This window comes from Grampus griseus (genome assembly GCF_964374135.1).
Source record: "Grampus griseus genome assembly, chromosome: 2".
Taxonomy (NCBI): domain Eukaryota; kingdom Metazoa; phylum Chordata; class Mammalia; order Artiodactyla; family Delphinidae; genus Grampus; species Grampus griseus.
The window spans coordinates 165,696,384-165,717,272 of record NC_139018.1 but is presented as its reverse complement, the minus strand read 5'-3'; the positions used below and the strand labels follow the sequence as shown (position 1 = coordinate 165,717,272).

The 20,889-nt window shown below is 43.2% G+C and overlaps 1 protein-coding gene across 12 annotated transcripts in view; it reads right to left on the bottom strand.

Moving 5' to 3' along the window:
• The window catches only part of KIAA1217, a 326,913-nt gene that overhangs the window by 50,194 nt on the left and 255,830 nt on the right, over positions 1–20,889 (bottom strand). For 10 of the 12 annotated variants that reach the window (XM_082647790.1, XM_082647780.1, XM_082647787.1 and 7 more), the window contains one exon: positions 1,487–1,536. In XM_082647790.1, coding sequence (XP_082503916.1) covers positions 1,487–1,536 — 50 coding nt within the window. Of the gene's footprint in view, positions 1–1,486; positions 1,537–2,007; positions 2,113–20,889 lie in introns of all 12 variants that reach the window. The other 2 variants (XM_082647782.1, XM_082647781.1) reach the window with 1 other exon arrangement.

The window sequence follows — 20,889 nt, the reverse complement described above, 5'->3', positions numbered from 1 at the left end:
ACATAATTACCATGTCTTTCTTGGGGTGAGAACATTTAAGACCTATTCTCTTGGCAACTTTCAAGTATATAGTTCACTGTTATCTACAATCACCATGCTGTACCTTAGACCTTATTCATCTTCTAACTGGAAGTTGGTACTTTTTGACCAACATCTCCCATGTCCCCCACCCCTGGCAACCACCCTTCTGCTGTTTCTACGAGTTCAGAAAGTGCCTTTTTTTCTGTAGGTTCATAATAGATCAGAAAATAGATGAATAAATATCTCCAAAGCAACCTGGCAGTTGCTATGAAGACAAGCTCAGCAATTTCCATGAAACGACTCTCTGGCTGCCACCAAGGTCACTGACTGATTTCTAAGTAAACCAACCAATCCCATGAGGACTTAGAATGCTGGAAGAGCAGCCCTGCTGGCTTTACGGCTGAAGGGCCTGAACTTGGCTGGAGCGGAACCAGGACCAATAGACGTCTCAACTGAAGTCCCCAGTTCTGTCCATTCTACCGTGTGGCACTACACTCTGTGGGGCTTCCTCCAAATTAGGGGTTTCACCCAACTTGCCACATGCTTTCTGAGTAATTCAGTAGCCAAGCATGTCCCTGGTGACAATTTCTATTTCTAACCCAAGGGAAGGGAAGACTTCATATTCTTGAGAGAGGCCCACCTTGAGTCTGCAGGATAAGATGGACATCAAATATACCTGGATACTAGTAAAGGGCACAGGGGCTATAACTGGGGCCTCTTTAAGGGGATGCTGGCATTTGAAAGCAGGCCCTGGTCCAAGCACGCCTCTTTCTCCTGCCTTGACCCATGGGGACACCCTATCCTATCAGCTCGTGCCCCTTTCTCATCCGGTCACATCCTGCAGCTGGGCTGAGGCCCTTCCCCGCTGTAGAACCTTCCACTGCCTTCCCTCTGCACTTAGAATAGTATCTAAATTCCTCACCACAACATCTGTACATGCTTTGCTCTCTACTTGAATGGCTCTTTCCTTCTGTCCTCATCCTTTCGGCCTCAGTTTGTTTTACTTCCTCAGGGAAATGGCCTTGGTTGAGGCCAGCTCTGTTGGGTAAGCATTCATCCTGCACTTTTTCTTAACACTCAGCACACATATAATGACCTGTCCCAGATCCACTTTCTGCATCGGATTAGGGAGCAGGGAGCCTTGTCCTAGTGATGTCCACTGCCCTGGTCCAGTATCAGGCATATAAGCATTTGTTGGATGTATGGCCTCATAAATGAATAAATGAATGAGGAAGTGAATAAATGAATGAAGACTGAAGGGAGAGGACTAAAGACCGCCCCCTGCAAATTAATGACTCATCTGGAATTTCAGCATTAAGCAGGGAAGGGGTGGTGCAGGGAGTTACCCCAGAGCCTCTGAAGTTGCATCAGATAGGTGACTTGGGGAGAGGTTAATACGTCTGGAAGCAAACCAGGCTCATCAAAGGCACCGTCCAGGCCTCCTGCAGGTCTGGAGGACACTCACCTGCACCATCTGTGTGGTTCTTACTGGCTGTGGTTTTCATCATTTTCTCGCTGAAGGAAAGAAAAAGAGAGTCAGCGATCCGGTTTCCCAAATGCGTTTGCCCCCCCTTCCATTCACTATTCTAAGCATCAGCAGCAGCTAGTGAGGGTATTAAGCAATGAAGGTATTTCAGCGTCAGCACCACTACTGGCCGGGATGGAAAAGGCTTCCCACGTGTGCAGCTGAGGCACGCTCATGGCCCTCAGATGACGGAGGATGTGGATACATGTGGATGGTGGCGGCAGGCACTGCACAGTGGTCCATGAAGCCACATGCACTGGGAAGCCCATTTACCCTTCTTGGGCCAAAGAATTACCAGAAATAGACAAGCAAACAAACCATGATTCATAGAGATGCGGGTATTTTCAGCCTTGAAATGATTACAAGAAAACGATTGGAATGAATGAATGATCTTAATCATTAAAGAGAAACAGATTGAATTACTTTGAATTGGTTTGCTTTTTTTTTTTTTTTTTTTTTACCTAGATGCATCTTTGCTATTACTTGTAAGGGGCCCTTTAAAAAGCGCAGACTGAACAAGGCCAGTTAAACTGGCAATCTGTTTCTCCATGGCTTGCATCCTCTCTCTGTAAAACAAGAGAATTGTTTGTTAAAGCTTATGTTGACTTTCAGACTGGTTCGTCTAGGTGAATGATCATCTGAGGGTTATAAAAGTTCCACTTAGCAGGCCTCCAAAGTTCACCCCAACCTGGCTCGGGGAAGCTACCGAGCCTGCAAATTCCCACTGAGCTCAAGATTTGATGGACAGAGTTTAGTATTAACCCGATGGCCTTACTGAAAAGACACTGGACAGACCAGCAGAGGCCTCATGGAAAACGGAAAAGCTTGGAAATAATTCTCTTTGTGCATCTTTGTGTGTTTGAGCCTTTCTGCCCTTCTTTTACTATTTGACCTCTGCACCAGGGGGACCCTAGGCCACTTCTGAGCTGTGTTCCTCCCCGCAGCTGGGAGGCTGCTGACTGACTTTGGTGTAAATGATGGAGATGTTCGTTGTGTGTCTGGAGTAAAACTTGTTGTAAAGCCCAAGAGCAACACAAAGCGAATGTCTCTTACGAACATGGAAAAGTGTGCTTGACATCAATGTCTTCCTTGAGGGTAGAGGCTCCTCAACTCAATGTCACAGGAACCTGGGGGCTTTTACAGGATAAAGCAGGAAAACAAATACCCCTAACAACCTGGTTATCTCAAGACCTAAATAAAAACTCTTCCCGATTTTGATATTATGCACAGACACTACACCTCTCTGTTCAGGGCTCTCCGGGGCTACGCACAATGCATGTAGCTTTTGAAACTGGCTCCCATTTCTGTACGTCAGACAATGGCAGTGCCAAGGAACTATTCCCAGTATTCCCAACACATTATCAAATCACCACCACAGAGTGACCTCTGCTAAGGACGGCCATCACACACGCACTGGCATGTGGATTCAGTTACACCTACTTGGTAGTTCAAGACAATAAAAGAGAGAAGGGAGAAGAGTGAGAACAGTGTGGACACCTGGACTGCCATCGTATGCCATCAGCAAGTGTCTAGTCCAAGCCTGAGACAGAAAAGGGACCCCATTCTTCACGGGGGGTCTCAGTCCCACGGGCCTCTTGTAGTATGAGCAATGGTGATGATTCCTGGGCTACAAACAGCACTTTCAGACACTGTGGCTTTTAAATACAAGCCCACTACTTTACCTGGTACCCAACAGAAAAAGTCATGGGGTCTGTTCTTTCACTAGAACAAAATAACTGATATGCTGGACTTCACGAGAGATGCTGTATCTGTATCCTGAACTTCATGGCAATCAAGAGGACTTTCAAGGGTAATTTTGTTCATACACAACTTTTTGGTCTTGCGTTTTGCCTTTGGAATATAACTCTTAGTGCCGTAAAAAAAAACCCATTGAGAGTCATTTCACAATCGCAAGCTTCTGACTTCAGAATTCCATGCATTTTCTTTAGTTTAAAATGGACGGTTGTGTCACAATACTGGGTTTCTTGGATGTAAGTCGTGCAGTCTGGAGAGTTAATGGTTGTCAACCCACTGGGGGGAAAAAATTAAGCATTAATAGTATGATCTCTTTGTTCTAATAGTGTGGAAAGAAGAAATCTCAAACAGTGAGAAGAGATACGCATCTACCCGGAATGACTTTCCAAGTGTTTTCAGGCACAGCTGTGAACGCTAAACCTCTGAGCTGCAGAGCGTTTTCAGTTATACGTGTATTCTTGGCGGCCTGTCTGCCATTAAGCAGTGCATTGCCAAAGAGGAAAATAAGTAAGAAATTCCACTCACGAAAGCAGGTTAGTAAATACCCATGGGAGATCCCAAGTTTATCAGACCCAAGTTGCATGGCAGCTCAGAAGCGATGGGGTGGTGGCTGGTCTCCATGTGTCGGAGGTACAGACTCACACAAATGAACTCTTGAGAAATGGACCACTTCTGGGAGGACCTGCTGAGTTCCAGGTAGAAGTTGTCCAGAACCCCCATTCTTCCCACAGTAATGCTGGAAGCCAAACTCAAGACCCTAAGAGTGGCGGAGAGCTACCCCGAGATGTACGAGTTTAACGCTCTTATTCAATCCTAGGCAAATGCAAAGGATTTCATTTCTTTTAAAATGGCAGGACATTCTTAGGGTCTAGACAGCTTTGGTTAGGAAGAGGCTTAACGGGTTCTGTGAAGCTGTAGTGCAGGATACGAAGGTGCGGAGACTGACTACACTCAAGAGACAATCACATTAAGAGATGTAAACAGTAGGTAAGTCCACAGATGCAGAGAATAAGCAAGAGTCTGGTGGGAGAGAAACGGCAGACGGATTCCAGTGCTGGCCTAGGCACGGTCCTGATTAGGGCTAAATCAGTGTACTCTCTGGTCCCTCTCTGGTCACCAGCTTTCATTAACTGGTCTAACAAAGGAGGGCAGCAGCATTAAAAACTGAAACAAAGCACTAGAATCATTCCAGATTCAAGACGTTGACCGTCAACAGATTCATCACCATGGTGAGAACTGCCGAGTGGTTCAGCACAGGTGGGTCCTCTCAGAGGGCTGTCCACAGGGCTTCGTACACGCCTTTGGCATCCGCCTTGGCTCAGCAGGTACTTGGCTTCTCACCCATCTTCCCCTAGACAACGGTTTTAGGATGCAGAGAAAGAAAACCCCCAAACGGCGCCCCTGTCTCCTGACTACCCAGGGATGACGTTGACATAGGATGAGGGTCTGGATGCTGCAGAGCAACAGCCCTGCGTTTAGTCCAGATATCCACACGCTTGTTCTCCTTTTTGTATCTGTGAGGACAGGACGGGATGCTCCTTGGGTGGCCTCCTCCAGGCTATGTCACCAGTGGGGTCACCAGGAAGGAGACATGATCTGTCAGAACCTTGAGAGTTCAGTACACTTGAGCTTGACGGTCAAGGGAGAGCGATTCTCTCCCCCTGCTCAGGAAACAGTGCATGCCCCAGGCGCTGTGCACACGGATTGCACATGCGTGTTCCACCGTCTTGGCCAAATCCACTTCACAGAAATACAATTCTTTTGACACATGGTAATGAGAAAACTTTCCCCCTCCTGTTTAATCATCAAAGTGTTTCTGGTTTCAGGATTCATTTGAGGGAGATTATCTGATTTATAAATTCATAAATAAGATTGTCTTTCCATTTCATGGTTGGTAATCTGGAAACAATTTTATGGTTTAACTAAATTTCAGCAACTGGAAACTTAGGCAGACTTCTCCCATGATGAAATGTTATGAAGTATGTTTTAATGGGAAAGGGGAAAAAAGAGAAATGCAGTGGAAGAAGAGAAATTAAAACAACCCTGTCATTTTATTGCAGTGGCAATTTTGTACGATAATCATCAGAAGACTAAAGATGCTTAAGTTAATTGTTGCCAGTATCGCTTGGTTTAAGGTATTCCAGGGCAGGTATAATTACTGTTGAAAAGATGGTTTAAAAGTGATTTCAGAAACCATTTTATATCATTCCATAAACCATATTTATGTGATTAGTACGTATGGTTAACTAGTCATTTAGTGTCATAAGTCGGGCTGGCTGAATGAATTTTCTCGGGGTCCAAGCATAATATTAATAAAAAATTCAAATCCAATCCAGAGAACGTGCTGATCCCGGTATTAAATTCCTGTTGCTACAACCAGCTTTCCTGCGAGCCCCATGTCTGCCTGTGAAGATGAAGCAAAACCCAGTCTGCTCGTGGTCTGCTCTCTGTCTGCAGAGTCCAGCGAAGGAAAAAAAAAAAAAATCTGCATTTGGGGAGATATTTTTAGCCAGTTGAGTCCATTCATACGACTTTGATTTAAGTTTTCACTTTCAATGTTTTTTGACTGGGGACTTGTCTTTGGACTGACTGAGGCCTCCTTAAGCCTGAATTAAGTCTTTATCATTGTGTATCTAGGTAAATTAATGGCTATTAAAAAACAAGTAGTATGAGAATGGAATTCCCCTATAATAAACCCCTAAGGAAATGTTTTTTAAATATCCCGAAGTGCGGGGAGCTGGCTGACACCAGCCAACCAAGCTGACGTGATAGGTCCCAAGTCCGCATTCACCTTTGTAACCAGTTACTAACTTTGGAACGCAGTGGTACAGGATAGTCAGCAACCACTATAGTAACCAGGGCTGGCTTTCTGAGAGTACTTGCTAGGTGGTCCATCATTCCCTTCTAGTTCTAATATTTTGTAATTATTTTTCTGGTTCCTGCTCATTCCCTGTCAACTCTCTCCCCTTCAGAAAGTGATAAATGGTCAATGAGTCATCAACAAACATTTCTGAGCACTTAATATGTGCTAGGTACCATGTGAGCTGCTGTGGACGTGGCAAGTATCATCATTCTTAAGCAATGCCTGCCTTTCACAAAGTCAATTTTTTTTTCTAGGAGCAATCTAAGTGACTTAAAACCCTTTCGTCTTGGCAGTGCCAAAGGCGTTTTTCCCAGAACTTGAATAGTGAACAGGTTGAAAGCTAGGCCATGCCCTTGTTTGTTCATGCCCCGATTCTCTGCTATGAGGGAAAAAATCCAGAGTAATTGAAGACACTGTTTTTAGATGAATTCAACAGAGTACTGGAATTCAAATGATCTGAATTTGTGGTAAAGCTTTAAGGAGGACTCTGAGCCATGAGCTTTCTATTTCTGCCCAAAGGTGACCTATTGGTGAAAGAGCTGATAATTAAGGACATTCTTCTAAAAATGCCCAATAAATTTAACTTCTCATGGAAACACCTAGATTTATTGAAGAGATATTAACAGAGTTAGTGGTAATTGCAACGGGGCTACAATGACACGTACCTCTAAATATTTCATAGGCAACAGTACTGCCTGGGTACCACTGCATGCTCCCTGGGGATAACAACCACATCTCGCACCTTTTCTTGCATCCTCAGTCCTTAGAGGAGGACGGGGCACACAGAGGCTCATGAAGAAATATCATCTAAAACCCTGATCTTGAAGGCTGCTATCTCTCCCCTTGCCCTCTGCTCATGGAGAAAGGAGACCAGGGCTGTTCTATCTTCCCATTGCCACTTCAATCCGTCATCTGTCCAAACCCTCAACATCTCCCCTGTTTCTGGGTTCTGAATTACTCATCCTGAAGTTCCCTACCAGCATCCAGGAAATTCCCACACATCCCTGGATGACCTCAGCACAGGAAGTTGGCCTCCTGGCTGCCACACCCCAGGCCATGACCTTTGAGAGCTTCAACATTTGCACCAATAACCCTTTCAGAAATTTGGCACTAAGATCCCCAAGGTCTTCTTCAGACATTCTCTGACCTTAAATTCTTACTTGATACAGTTTTACGTTCTAGATCTGAAACTCCAAAATCCCCTTTAAGAACAGCAATCTTCGGTTGTCTTCTGTTCCCATTCACACAAACCAGCTCTTTGCCTGAAGGCTGGCCTTACCTCCTTCACTGCCAGCCATCAATACTGTGTGGGAATTCCTTTTAATTTTCCTGCTCCTTACCTGGGAGACCCCCTCACATACTCTCCACTGTCCTGACCTCTCTCTCAGCCTTGCTGTCCCTCTGCTGGTATGACTTTGCCCCTGAATGACTGAGGAGCAGAACAGATGAGAAGAAACTGACTGGCGTGGTGGCAGTGAGGTCGAGAGCAAGGGCTGGAGTCTGGGCATCTGGGATACAGCTCCGAGAGCATCCTCTGCTGTCCCATGTGGAATGTGAGAGACAGCATCAATAAGACACCAAGGCTTTTGGCCCCAGTAATGGATGAAAGAAGTAGTCATACCCGAGATGGGAAGAGAGGAGTTCGTTTTTGGACATGCTGAGTTGGCCAACAGACACTCAAGGGGAGATACAAATCAGTGCTCATAAATCACTCATGTCTCTGAGTCTCAGTTTCCTCAACCATCAAACTAGGAGAACAACTGCCTTAGCTGTGCCACAGGGCTGTCCTCCCACAGTGACATGGGGAAGGAGGGCAAAGAAGAAAATACATGCACAAGCACATTATAACAGGCAAAACCTGATGGATACGTAAGGCTTCCTTTTATCCCTTCAAGTTCATTCATTCAGCAACGATTTTTCTGGCATCAACTATGCCAGACACAGTTCTAACTGCTGGGGCATTAGTGGTGAATAAAACAAAGGGCTTGGTGGAGTCAAGGTGGTGGAGTGGGAGGACACGGAGTTCACGTCTCCCCACAACTAGGGCACCTGCCAGATGCTGGTGGGGGACCTCGACACTCAAGGAGACAGGAGGATCCCCCGAGCGACTGGGTAGGAGGAAAAGTGGAGGCCGGATGGGACCAGTGCCCCTGAGGGGTGGCTGGGAAAGGGGAGGGGTTCCCACACCTGGAGGGACCCTTGGGGGCTCGGAGGATCAGGGGAGAGTGCAGCTAGCATTTCCCCTGCCCAATCAGGCCCCGGGAGGCCTGCTGGGTCCCAGGCTGGGTTCTCTGCCTTCTGGGGCCCTCTCCAGCCATGCTGGTCCTAGGGGCGTAGGGAGGGGGAGAAGAGGAGGAGGGGCAGACAGGGAGGGGCCCTCCAGGATCGGAGGATCAGGGGAAATGCGGCTAGTTTCCCCCACCCACCTGGGCCCTGCTGGGCTTCCAGGCCTGGTCCCCTGCCTTTCAGGGCCCCCTCCAGCTGCACAGGTCATGGGGCGGGTGGGGCGGACAGTGAGAAGAGGAGAGACGAACAGGGAAGGAGCCTCCGGAATCAGAGGCTGGGGGGAATGCACCTAGTGTTTCCCCTGCCCACTCGGGCCCAGAAAGCCTGCTGGGGTCCTGGGCCTGCTCCTCTGGCCTTCGAGGCCAGAGGCGTTCCTGGGCCCCTCCAGCCGTGCTGACCCTAAGCCCCCCACCCCAGGGCCTTTCCCAATCATGCGGGTTCTAAACCTAGACCCCGCCCCAGCCTAAACCCCACCCCCACCAAAGCCCCGCCTCCCACAGCCAAGGCCTTTTCCAGCTGTTTGTTTTTTGTGTGTATGCTACTGTGGTTCTGTTTTACCTTCTGGCTGTTGTTTCATCTATATTTTTATTTTTTCTAACATAGCTGTTAGTTTTCTCATCTTATTTTATTTTTTACTCTTTGTTATTGTTCTGCTCCTTTTTTTTTTTTTTTTGCCACCCCATGCAGCTTGCAGGATCTTGGTTCACAAGCCAGGGGTCGGGCCTGAGCTCCTGTGGTGGGAGCTCTGAGTCAGGACCACTGGACTAACAAAGAACCTCAGACCCCAGGGAATATTCATCAGAGTGAGATCTCCCATAGGTCCTCATCTCAGCACCAAGACCCGGCTCTACCCAACAGCCTACAAACTCCAGTGCGGGAAGCCTCAGGCCAAACAACCAGGAAGACAGAAACACAATCCCACCCATTAAAAAAAAAAAAAATTGAGATGACAAAAAAATATGTTACAGATGAAGGAGCAAGGTGAAAACCTACAAGACCAAATAAATGAAGAGGAAATAGGCAAGAATTCAAAGTAATGATAGTAAAGATGATCCAGAATCTTGGAAAAAGATGGAGGCACGGATCGAGAAAATACAAGAAATGTTTGACAAAGATCTAGAAGAGTTAAAGAACAAACAGAGATGAACAATACAATAACTGAACTAAAAAATACACTAGAAGGAATCAATAGCAGAATAACTGGGGTAGATGAACGGATAATGAGCTGGAAGACAGTAAGGTGGAAATAACTGCCAAGGAGCAGAATAAAGAAAAAAGAACTGAGGACAGTCTCAGAGACCTCTAGGGCAACATTAAACGTACCAACATTCGAATTATAGGGGTCCCAGAAGAAGAAGAGAAAAAGAAAGGGTCTGAGAAAATATTTGAAGAGATTATAGTCAAAAACTTCCTTAAGTGGGAAAGGGAATACCCAGCCAAGTCCAGGGAGCATAGAGAGTCCCATACAGGATAAAACCAAGGAGAAATACGCCAAGACACATGTTAATCAAACTAACAAAAGTTAAATTCAAAGAAAAAATATTAAAAGCAGCAAGGGAAAAGCAACAAATAACATACATGGGACTCCCCATAAGGTTATCAGCTAATTTTTCAGCAGAAACTCTGCAGGCCAGAAGGGAGTGGCAGGATATACTTAAAGTGATGAAAGAGAAAAACCTACAACCAAGATTACTCTACCTGGCAAGGATCTCATTCAGATGGAGAAATCAAAAGCTTTACATACAAGCAAAAGTTCAGCAAAAAGAATTCAGCACCACCAAACCAGCTTTACAACAAATGCTAAAGGAACTTCCCTAGGCAGGAACACAAGAGAAGAAAAGGACCCACAAAAACAAACCCAAAACAATTAAGAAAATGGTAATAGGAACATACATATCGAAAACTACCTTGACTGTAAATGGATTAAATGCTCCAACCAAAAGACACAGACTGGCTGAATGGATATAAAAACAAGACCCATATGTATGCTGTCTACAAGAAGTCCACTTCAGACCTAGGGACACATACAGACTGAAAGTGAGGGGATGGAAAAAGATACTCCATGCAAATGGAAATCAAAAGAAAGCGGGAATAGCAATACTCATATCAGATAAAACAGACTTTAAAATAAAGAATGTTAACAAGAGACAAGGAAGGACACTACATAATGATCAAGGGATCAATCCAAGAAGTAGCTATAACAATTATAAATATATATGCACCCAATATAGGAGCACCTCAATACATAAGGCAAATGCTAACAGCTATAAAAGGGGAAACTGACAGTAACACAATAATAGTGGGGGACTTTAACACCCCACTTACACCAATGGACAGATCATCCAGACAGAAAATTAATAAGGAAACACAAGATTTAAATGACACAATAGACCAGATAGACTTAATTGATATTTATAGGACATTCCACCTGAAAGTGGCATAATACACTTTCCTCTCAAGTGCACACAGAACATTCTCCAGGATAGATCACATCTTGGGTCACAAAGCAAGCGTTGGAAAATTTAAGAAAACTGAAAACATATCAAGCATCTTTTCCACCATAATGCTGTGAGATTAGAAATCAATTACAGGGAAAAAACTGTAAAAAACACGAATACATGGAGGCTAAACAGTGAACTACTAAATAACCAAGAGATCACTGAAGAAATCAAAGAGGAAATAAAAACATACATAGACACATATGACAATGAAAACACGATGACCCAAAACCTGTGGGATGCAAAAAAAACAGTTCTAAGAGGGAAGTTTATAGCAATTCAATCTCACCAAAGAAACAAGAAAAATCTCAAACAAACAATCTAACCTTACACCTAAAGCAACTATAGAAAAAAAGAACAAAGAAAACCCAAAGTCAGTAGAAGGAAAGAAATCATAAAGATCAGAGCAGAAATAAATGAAATAGAAATGAAGAAAACAATAGCAAAGATCAATGAAACTAAAAGTTGGTTCTTTGAGAAGAGAAACAAAATTGATTAACCTTTAGACAGACTCATCAAGAAAAAAAGGAAGAGGATGCAAATCAATAAAATTAGAAATGAAAATAGCAATCACAACTGACACTGCAGAAATACAAAGGATTATCAGAGGCTACTACAAACAACTATATGTCAATAAAATGGACAACCTGGAAGAAATGGGAGAAATTCTTGGAAAGGTACAATTTTCCAAGACTGAACCAGGAAGAATTAGAAAATATAAACAGATCTATCACAAGTAATGAAATTGAAACTGAAATTAAAAATCTTTTTTAACAAACGAAAGTCTAGGACCAGATGGCTTCATAGGCAAATTCTAGCAAACATTTAGAGAAGAGCTAACACCTATCCTTCTCAAACTCTTCCAAAAAATTGCAGAGGGAGGAACACTCCCAAATTTGTTCAACGAGGCCACCATCACCCTGATACCAAACTAGACATTATAAGACACCAAAAAATTACAGATCAATGTCACTGATGAACATAGATGCAAAAATCCTCAACAAAATACTAGCAAACAGAATCCAACAACACATTAAAAGGATCATACACCACGATCAAGTGGAATTTATCCCAGGAATGCAAGGATTCTTCAATATACGCAAATCAATCAATGTGATACACCATTAAGGAATAAAAACCATATGATCATCTCAACAGATGGAGAAAAAGCTTTTGACAAAATTCAACACCAATTTATGATAAAAACTCTCCAGAAAATGGGCATAGAGGAAACCTACCTCAACATAAAGGCCATATATGACAAACCCACAGCAAACGTTATTCTCAATGGTGAAAAACTGAAAGCGTTTCCACTAAGATCAGGAACAAGACAAGGATGTCCCCTCTCGCCACTCTTATTCAACACAGTTTCGGAAGTCCTAACCATGACAATCAGAGAAGAAAAAGAAAAGGAATCCAAATTAGAAAAGAAGAAGCAAAACTGTCACTGTTCGCAGGTGACATGATACTATACATAGAAAATCCTAAAGATGCCACCAGAAAACTATTAGAGCTAATCAATGAATTTGGTAAGGTACAGGATACAAAATTAATGCACAGAAATCTCTGGCATTCCTATACACTAATGATGAAAAATCAGCAAGAGAAATTAAGGAAACAATCCCATTTACCACTGCAACAAAAAGAATAAAATACCAAGGAATAAACCTACCTAAGGAGGCAAAAGACCTGTACTCAGAAACTATAAAACACTGATGAAAGAAATCAAAGATGACACCAACAGAGGGAGAGATACACCATGTTCTTGGATTGGAAGAATCAATATTGTGAAAATGACTATACTACCCAAAGCAACCTACATGTTCAATGCAATCCCTATCAAATTACCAATAGCATTCTTCACATAATTAGAACAAAATATTTTACAATTTGTACGGAAACACAAAAGACCCTAAATAGACAAAACAATCTTAAGAAAAACAGAGTTGGGGGAATCAGGCTCCCTGACTTCAAACTATACTATAAAGCTACAGTAATCAAGACAATATGGTAATGGCACAAAAACAGAAATATAGAACAATGGAACAGGATAGAAAGCCCAGAGATAAACCCACGTACATATGGTCACTTAATTTATGACAAAGGAGCCAAGAACATACAATGGAGAAAAGACAGCCTCTTCAGTAAGTGGTGCTGGGAAAACTGGGCAGCTATATGTGAAAGAATGAAAATTAGAACACTCCCTAACACCATACGCAAAAATACACTTAAAATGGATTAAAGACCTAACTGTAAGACCGGACAGTGTAAAACTCTTAGAGGAAAACAGGAAAAACACTTTTTGACATAAACCACAGCAAGATCTTTTTGACCTACCTCCTAGAGTAATGAAAATAAAACAAAAATAAATAAATAGAACCTAATTAAACTTAAAACCTTCTGCACTGCAAAGGAAACCATAAACAAGACGAAAAGACAACCCTCAGAATGGGAGAAAATATTTGCAAACAAAGCAGCAAAGGATTAAACGCCAAAATATAAACAGCTCATGGAGCTCAATATCAAAAAAACAAACCACCCAATTAAAAAATGGGCAGAAAACCTAAATAGACGTTTCACCGAAGAAGACATACAGATGGCCAAGAGGAACATGAAAAGATGCTCAACATCACTAATTATTAGAGAAATGCAAATCAAAACTACAATGAGGTATCACCTCACACTGGTCGGAATGGCCATCATCAAAAAATTTACAAACAATAAATGCTGGAGAGGGTGTGGAGAAAAGGGAACACTCTTGCACTGCTGGTGGGAATGTAAAGTGATACAGCCACTACGGAGGACAATATGGGGGGTCCTTAAACTAAAAATTGAACTATCATACGACCCAGCAATCCCACTACTGAGCATATACCCTGAAAAAACCATAATTCAAAAGGACACATGCACCCCAATGTTCATTGCAGCACTATTTACAGTAACCAGGTCATGGAAGCAACCTAAATGCTCACTGACAGACAAATGGATAAAGAAGATGTGGTACATATATACAATGGAATATTACTCAGCCATAAAAAGGAACAAAATTGGGTCATTTGTAGAGATGTGGATGGACCTGGAGCCTGTCATATTGAGTGAAGCCAGAAAAACAAATATTGTATATTAACGCATTTATGTGCAATTTAGAAAAATGGTACAGAGGAACCTATTTGCAGGGCAGATATAGAGACACAGGCATACAGAAGGGACATGTGGACCCACGGGGGGAAGGGGAGGGTGGGACGAATTGGGAGATTAGCATTGACATATATACACTACCATGTGTAAAACAGCTAGCAAGTGGGAACATGCTATAAAGCACAGGAAGCTCAGCTTGGTGCACTGTGATGACCTAGATGGGTGGGAGGTGGGGGAGGTGGGAAGGAGGGGATATATATATACATAGAGCTGATTCACTTCATTGTACAGCAGAAACTAACACAACACTGTAAAGCAATTATACTCCAATAAAATAAATAAATAAAAATAAATAAATAAAACAAAGGGCTTACCCTGGTGGAATTTACATTCTAGGGGTTGAAAGTAATGGTACAACATAGTTAAAAAAAAAAAAATATATATATATATAGATATAGATATAGATATATATCGCTGGCCAAAAAGTTCCTTCGGGTTTTTCCATACAATATCACAGAAAAACCTGAATGAACTTTTTAGCCAAGCCTATATATATATGTATGTACATATATATACAGATATTACTTGTTTATAATGTAATATATTATTTGTAATATCGATATACTAATCATACGGTTATGTGTATGTGCACAGGTACGTGTGTAGGTGTGCCTTGCTGAGCTCATGGCCTTCGGGTGAAGCCCTGACATCAGGGAGGAGCCATCCAGGTAGATGAAGGTGGAAGGAAGCACAAGGCAAAGGAAGAGTAAATGCAAAATGCCAGAGGCAAGAAAAGTCCCAGGAAGTTCAAACACAGGAAGCCAGTGAACGAGGTCACGGCAGGAAACGTAAGCAGCTGAATGAACTTGGCACACAGAGGAAACACGGCCCGCCTTCCCCCAAGGGGCTCCCACCCCTTGTTAAATAGAGGCGCCCCTTCTCTTCACCCCCATAACCCAAGGAGAACCGCATCCTGCCAGATGCAGAATTCTAGACTCACACAATTGTCTAGTTAGAAGGAACTTATTTTAGACGCCCCTGGTTTTCTTTCCATTCTGGTCTGGTGATCTTGACTGAAGCAAAAAAAAAAAAAAAAAAAAAAATGTGTGGCAGGCCCAGCAGGCTGGGCAAAGCTCAGCCACGCCCGGGCCTGCGCTCCTGACAGGCACAATGGCTGACTTCCGTGAGGGGAGGCTTCTGCGCAGCATAGCAACTGCACCTGGAAAAACTCCAGGTCGCCTTTAATCTGTTTCACAACCTACTGTCTGGGCGGGCTGTTCTGGCTGAGACCAGAATACGGACCTAAGCCAGCCTCTGGACACACAGTGCCTCAGACACACAGTCTCCAAACGGCCCGTGCGCTACTGCTCCTTTATGCAAAGGGGCTATGGCTTCACGGTGTATGTCATAAAGTCTCTTATTTATGGAGAACTTTCCAGTTCACAAAGCGATTTTACACCCGTTTTCATTTCAACAGAACCCGTAGGAGGTCCTAGTTGCCATCCCCTGGTCACAACAAGGACACCGAGGCTTACTGGCAAGGCAGGGTCTAAGGAAACACAGCTGGTCACGTGTACCCCCTCCCCCATCCAGGGCTCCCAGCAGGGCTCTGGGCCACCTCCTGTGACTCACCCACCATCTGGGGTGAGGCTCCACTTCCCAGCTGACGAGCGCCTTCGCTCCCCAGGGCAAGCCTACACCCTGCCTTATGATATCATGTGCTTTGCGTTTTCTTCCTCTTCCCTGAGGGCAATTTTTAATATTCCTGCTCTGGAAGTGACAGAGCAGTTTTTTTTTTTTTTTTGTACAGGTACAAACCAGTATGAGTAGCTGTTTGTTCACGTTCTGGCTACTTGAATACAGACCTGTATTTGACCTTCCAATGAGTGAAGGTATCAGAGGATACGGGGTTATGGTCTCTTGAGTGATCCTACGGGGGCTGCAGAAGGAAGCTCCCCACTCCCACCTGTTTTTTTTTTAATAATAAATTTATTTATTTATTTTTGGCTGCATTGGGTCTTCGTTGCTGCACACGGGCTTCCTCTAGTTGCGGCACGCAGGCTTCTCATTATGGTGGCTTCTCTTTGTTGCGGAGCACGGGCTCAAGGCGTGCGGGCTCAGTGGTTGTGGCTTGCGGGCTCTAGAGCACAGGCTCAGTAGTTGTGGCACATGGGCTCAGTAGTTGTGGCTCACAGGCTCTAGAGCACAGGCTCAGTAATTGTGGCACAAGGGCTTAGTTGCTCTGCAGCATGTGGGATCTTCCTGGACCAGGGCTCGAACTCATGTCCCCTGCATTGGCAGGCGGATTCTTAACCACTGTGCCACCAGGGAAGCCCTTCCCACCTGCTTTTGATCCACAGATTCTCAGGGTGGACTCCAAAGAGATAAGATAATGATTCCTAGGGAAAAGAAGGAAGGCATTTCCTATACTTGGTCTCTCTCATGAGTTTTTCTTTCTCTTTCTCTCTTTTTTTTTGTTTTTGGTCTTCTTAGATCCCTGTGCTTGTTGCAGGAGTAGGGACACACTGCCTTTATTACAAAGACAAAAAAACCTGAGGCTGCATGACAGTGAAAACATCATTTGACCAGAGAAGCAGCAATCATTGGTCCTTTGGGAAGTGTCCTGTTTCTCCTTCTAAAAGTCTGCAATTAAGAGATCGAACCCCTTTATCCTACATTGTTGGTGGGAATGTAAATTGGTGCAGCCACTTTGAAAAACAGTTAAAAAACTAAAAATAGAGTTGCCATATGATCCAGCAATCCCACTCCTGGGCATATATCCAGAAAAGATGAAAAGTCTAATTCAAAAAGATACATGCACCCCAATGTTCACAGCAGTACTAGTCACAATAGCCAAGACATGGAAGCAACCTAAACGTCCACTGACACATGAATGGATAAAGATGATGTGTTACATACAGACAATGGAATACTACTCAGCCACAAAAAAGAATGAAAAAATGCCATCTGCAGCAACATGGATGGACCTAGAGATTATCACACTAAGTGAAGTCAGACAAAGACAAATACCATATGATATCACTTACATATGGAATCTAAAATATGACACAAATGAATTTATCTATGAAACAGAAATAGACTCACGGAGAACAGACTTGTGGTTGCCAAGGGGAAAGGGGGTTGGGGGAAGGATGGATTGGGAGTTCGGGATTAGCAGAGGCAAACTATTATATATAGGATGGATAAACAACAAGGGAACTAACTATATTCGATATCCTGTGATTAAACCATAATGGAAAAGAATATGAATCACTTTGCTGTAGAGCAGAAATTAACACAACATTGTAAATAACTATACTTCAAGAAAATAAACTTAAAAAAAAGAGATTGCATCCCTTCAGCTCTGAAGATGGACAGGGAGAAAGAGTAGATATTACTGGCAATACATGTTGGCCCTGTAAGAGTCAATAAAGACTTTTTAAGACCCAAATTTTTGGAAATTCAAATTAATGCTTAGACCTGGCTATATTTTTGAATCACTTCATTCATGAAAAATCAAGTCCAAAACTCAAATAAGGACAAGTGTAATCTCTGTAAACTCCACCAGAGAGCAGGACAACTGATCACAAGAGGGGTTAAATGGCTGGGACATCATGGCAGCCCTGGATTATTCAGCTGCTGGGCCGTCAGGCTATTTTTAGATGAGCCCCATCTTCAGGTTGGGTCATAGTCACACCAATTCTGCAGTGAGTTGATCTTACCAGGCTGAACCTGTACCTAAACATTTATTCCTCTTCTCTTTGAAGAAAGACGTTTTAGTTGGCAAGGAAAGGGGCTTATCTGAATCTCACAGAATCTAGGTTGCTCTGACTTAGTTTCTGGTTTCAGACCTAAGGTGTCTGATGGACAGCACCTCGTGAATATTCAGAGGAGATACAGGGGTGCATTTTAATGTCACCTAATTAGTGACAGAGGATGGCTTTCCCTTTTGAGAAACTGATTTGTTTAAAGTAACACAGAGCTTGTGGCAGTCATTCCACCGGTATTTTTGATAGAATACCCCTTGGATAAGAGTAGGGCTAGCTTCAGACATTTGTCAGTTGGTTGAATATCACGTTTGTCAGACAGCTCTTGAATGAACTCAGCAGCCTAAGGAATGTCTAGCAAATATGACTTAACCATAAAGTTATATTCCTGTGAATGAAATCGTAATTCAATTTATCAGCACCTATGCGCTCTGAGACTGCCAAAACAGCATATCTAGATGTCATTTTTATAGGAAGCATAATGGAAGAAATACAACAAATTTTGAATAGAGACCAATCTGTCTTTCCAAATGGTATCTTTTCATTCCATTATGTAAATTCCTTAAATGCGAGTCCATCTTGGCATTCTCATGAAGGCTTCCAGCCCAGCCTAAGTTCAGGAAAATGCTCCCATTTCTGAACTCACAGCAATCACTCTCTGTATCACTTCTTTGGAATTAATTATGTACAAGCCGTCCCCAAATTATGGTAGGCTTGTAACTGCAAAGTTTTCGTCTACTTTCATTGTTTAGAACTTGGAATAAAATGGTGGTTGGATTTCCAGCTGGCCCATGGAAGCCTCTTTAACCTACAGTGTATTATTAGTCCTTTCATTGTTCCTCATTGTTTTCAAGGAAAACGTGTCCTGACTTTCCAGCTGAACTTGGGAGATGCTGGGAACAGATCTCCCCCTGCACCTCCAGCCTCAGGGAAAGACACCGTCCCCCTTAGTGACTTGTACAGCCTCCTCTCTTCTCTCCACTTCACCAGGAGACACTGCCGCTCTTAGGGTGACGAGATCATCCCTGGGCAACACCTACGAATGAAATCCTATTGTTGGGATTGTTCTTAAAAACCAGTTATTTAATAAGCATTCGTAGCTCAGAAGCTTCCTGCGCTTAACCGTGGCATAGCTTACACGTTCGTATTATGCTTTTAATGTTTTATGACTGTCTTCCCCAGTTCGTATTCCTTGCAGGTGGGGACACATCTAAGTTTCTTTGTACCCTGCAAAGCAATCAGTCCCCAGCTAAGCACACAAAGAGCTCAATAACCATGTATTGATCCCTAATTAGAGCTACCCAGGAAAGCAATTCAGGCAATAACTGAATCGGTCAGGCACTGTTAGGCGTCAAAACAGGCATCAGATAACCTAATAATTTCAGCGCTACCCGGTTTGGCATCCGTCATACAGCTCAGGTGCAATTTTAAGAAGATGCTGTAATCCTGGCTTGTCTCTTGGCACCTGGTCCCAAGACAACGTACGACCCCCACTATTCTCCTGATAGGGACTGAAAAGTGGCTTTGAGAGCCTACACATTCTCAACTGGATCTTTCATCCCACCTAATTCCATTCTCTGTGCGCACTTACTTTTACTCTCTCCTGTATCCCCCGCCCACCTGCTTTATATTCTTCCTAGCATTATAGTTAACAATTTGTCTCCCTGCTTCCTCTGGCACAGTCCTTGTCCTACCATTTCTGTGTATTCACCTCTGGGCTTAGTAGCATTTAGTGGAGTGCTTTGTTCAAAGTAGGAACTCGGCACTTATGCTACGCCAGGCATGGCACAAGGCACTTAACTGTAATGAGTTGCTCCATCCTATGAGGTAGGTGCTATTATTATCTCTATTTTACAGATGAGCAAGCTGAGGCAGAGCAAGACTCAGTGATCTGTCAAAGTTTACAACTGCTAACAAGTGTTAGCACAGGCACTTGAACCCAGGCTATCTGGCTTTGGAGACCATGTTCATAAACATGGCACGTGACTGCCTCTCAATGAATGACTGATCACAGGTTGGTTGAACCAAAGATAACAGCAAGTTCTAACAATAATGAAGCTGCTTTACCACGAGGGAAAGGGTAGAACTGAGCTAATCATCACCAAGATCCACGTTTTGGATTTGACAGCATTTCACAATGTCTGGAGACATACATCTTCGGTTGTTGCGACTGGGGCAGCATTTCATGGGAGTTTGCTACTGGCATCTAGTGGGATGCGGGGAGGCTGGAGATGCTGTTAAACATCGTATAATGCACAGGACAGGCCCCAAATACCAAGCGTGCAGAAGTTAAGAAACCTTGCTCTGGGAAGGTCCCAAGTCTAACTACTTACAAGACGTCTGATATAGCTCCCTTTTGACTATACAATCAGGAGAAAGAAACAAATTAACCATTCTTTTTCAGAATCACCTCTCTAGCAGGATATCTAACATAGTTTAGAAAATCTTCAAAGGTATGCCAGGCACTGTGAACATTTTAAATGACACAAATATGAATTCAGACTTTCAATTAACTGGTAAACCGAGGATGTATCCTATTCCTCAAAGCTACCAACACAATAATACTTCATGCTCATAAAATGAGAAAGTGATGTTAAATGATTAAGAACAGACCCAAGCTACCAGTTAGCATGCAGGCTTCCTCCTGTACATAGAAATTTTCCTTCCCTTTCATTCTAAGGCACGGGATTCTACTTCTCTAAATCTGCGATGCCTTAGAAATCACAGCAGCTGTCATGTGGCTTCTTTTCCTCCACATACAAGTGCCCAGACAGGCAAGAATCTGCTCCCAAGTGAATTCTTGACTAGTCTGTTGAATTTAGCTACTGTAGGTGCAGAACAGTGTAAAAAGTATGATCTCAGTTCAAGTTTACCATGTCTTGAAAAATACTTTATTAGGAGGAATCTGTTATACATTTGGAAGGAGAGCTATTAGTCACTTTGCAGTGAGCACCCTTGAATTTTGAGTGTTATTTCGATAGAGATATTTCACATTATATGAGCCGGGCTATAAATACAAAATAGCAAAACATAAAT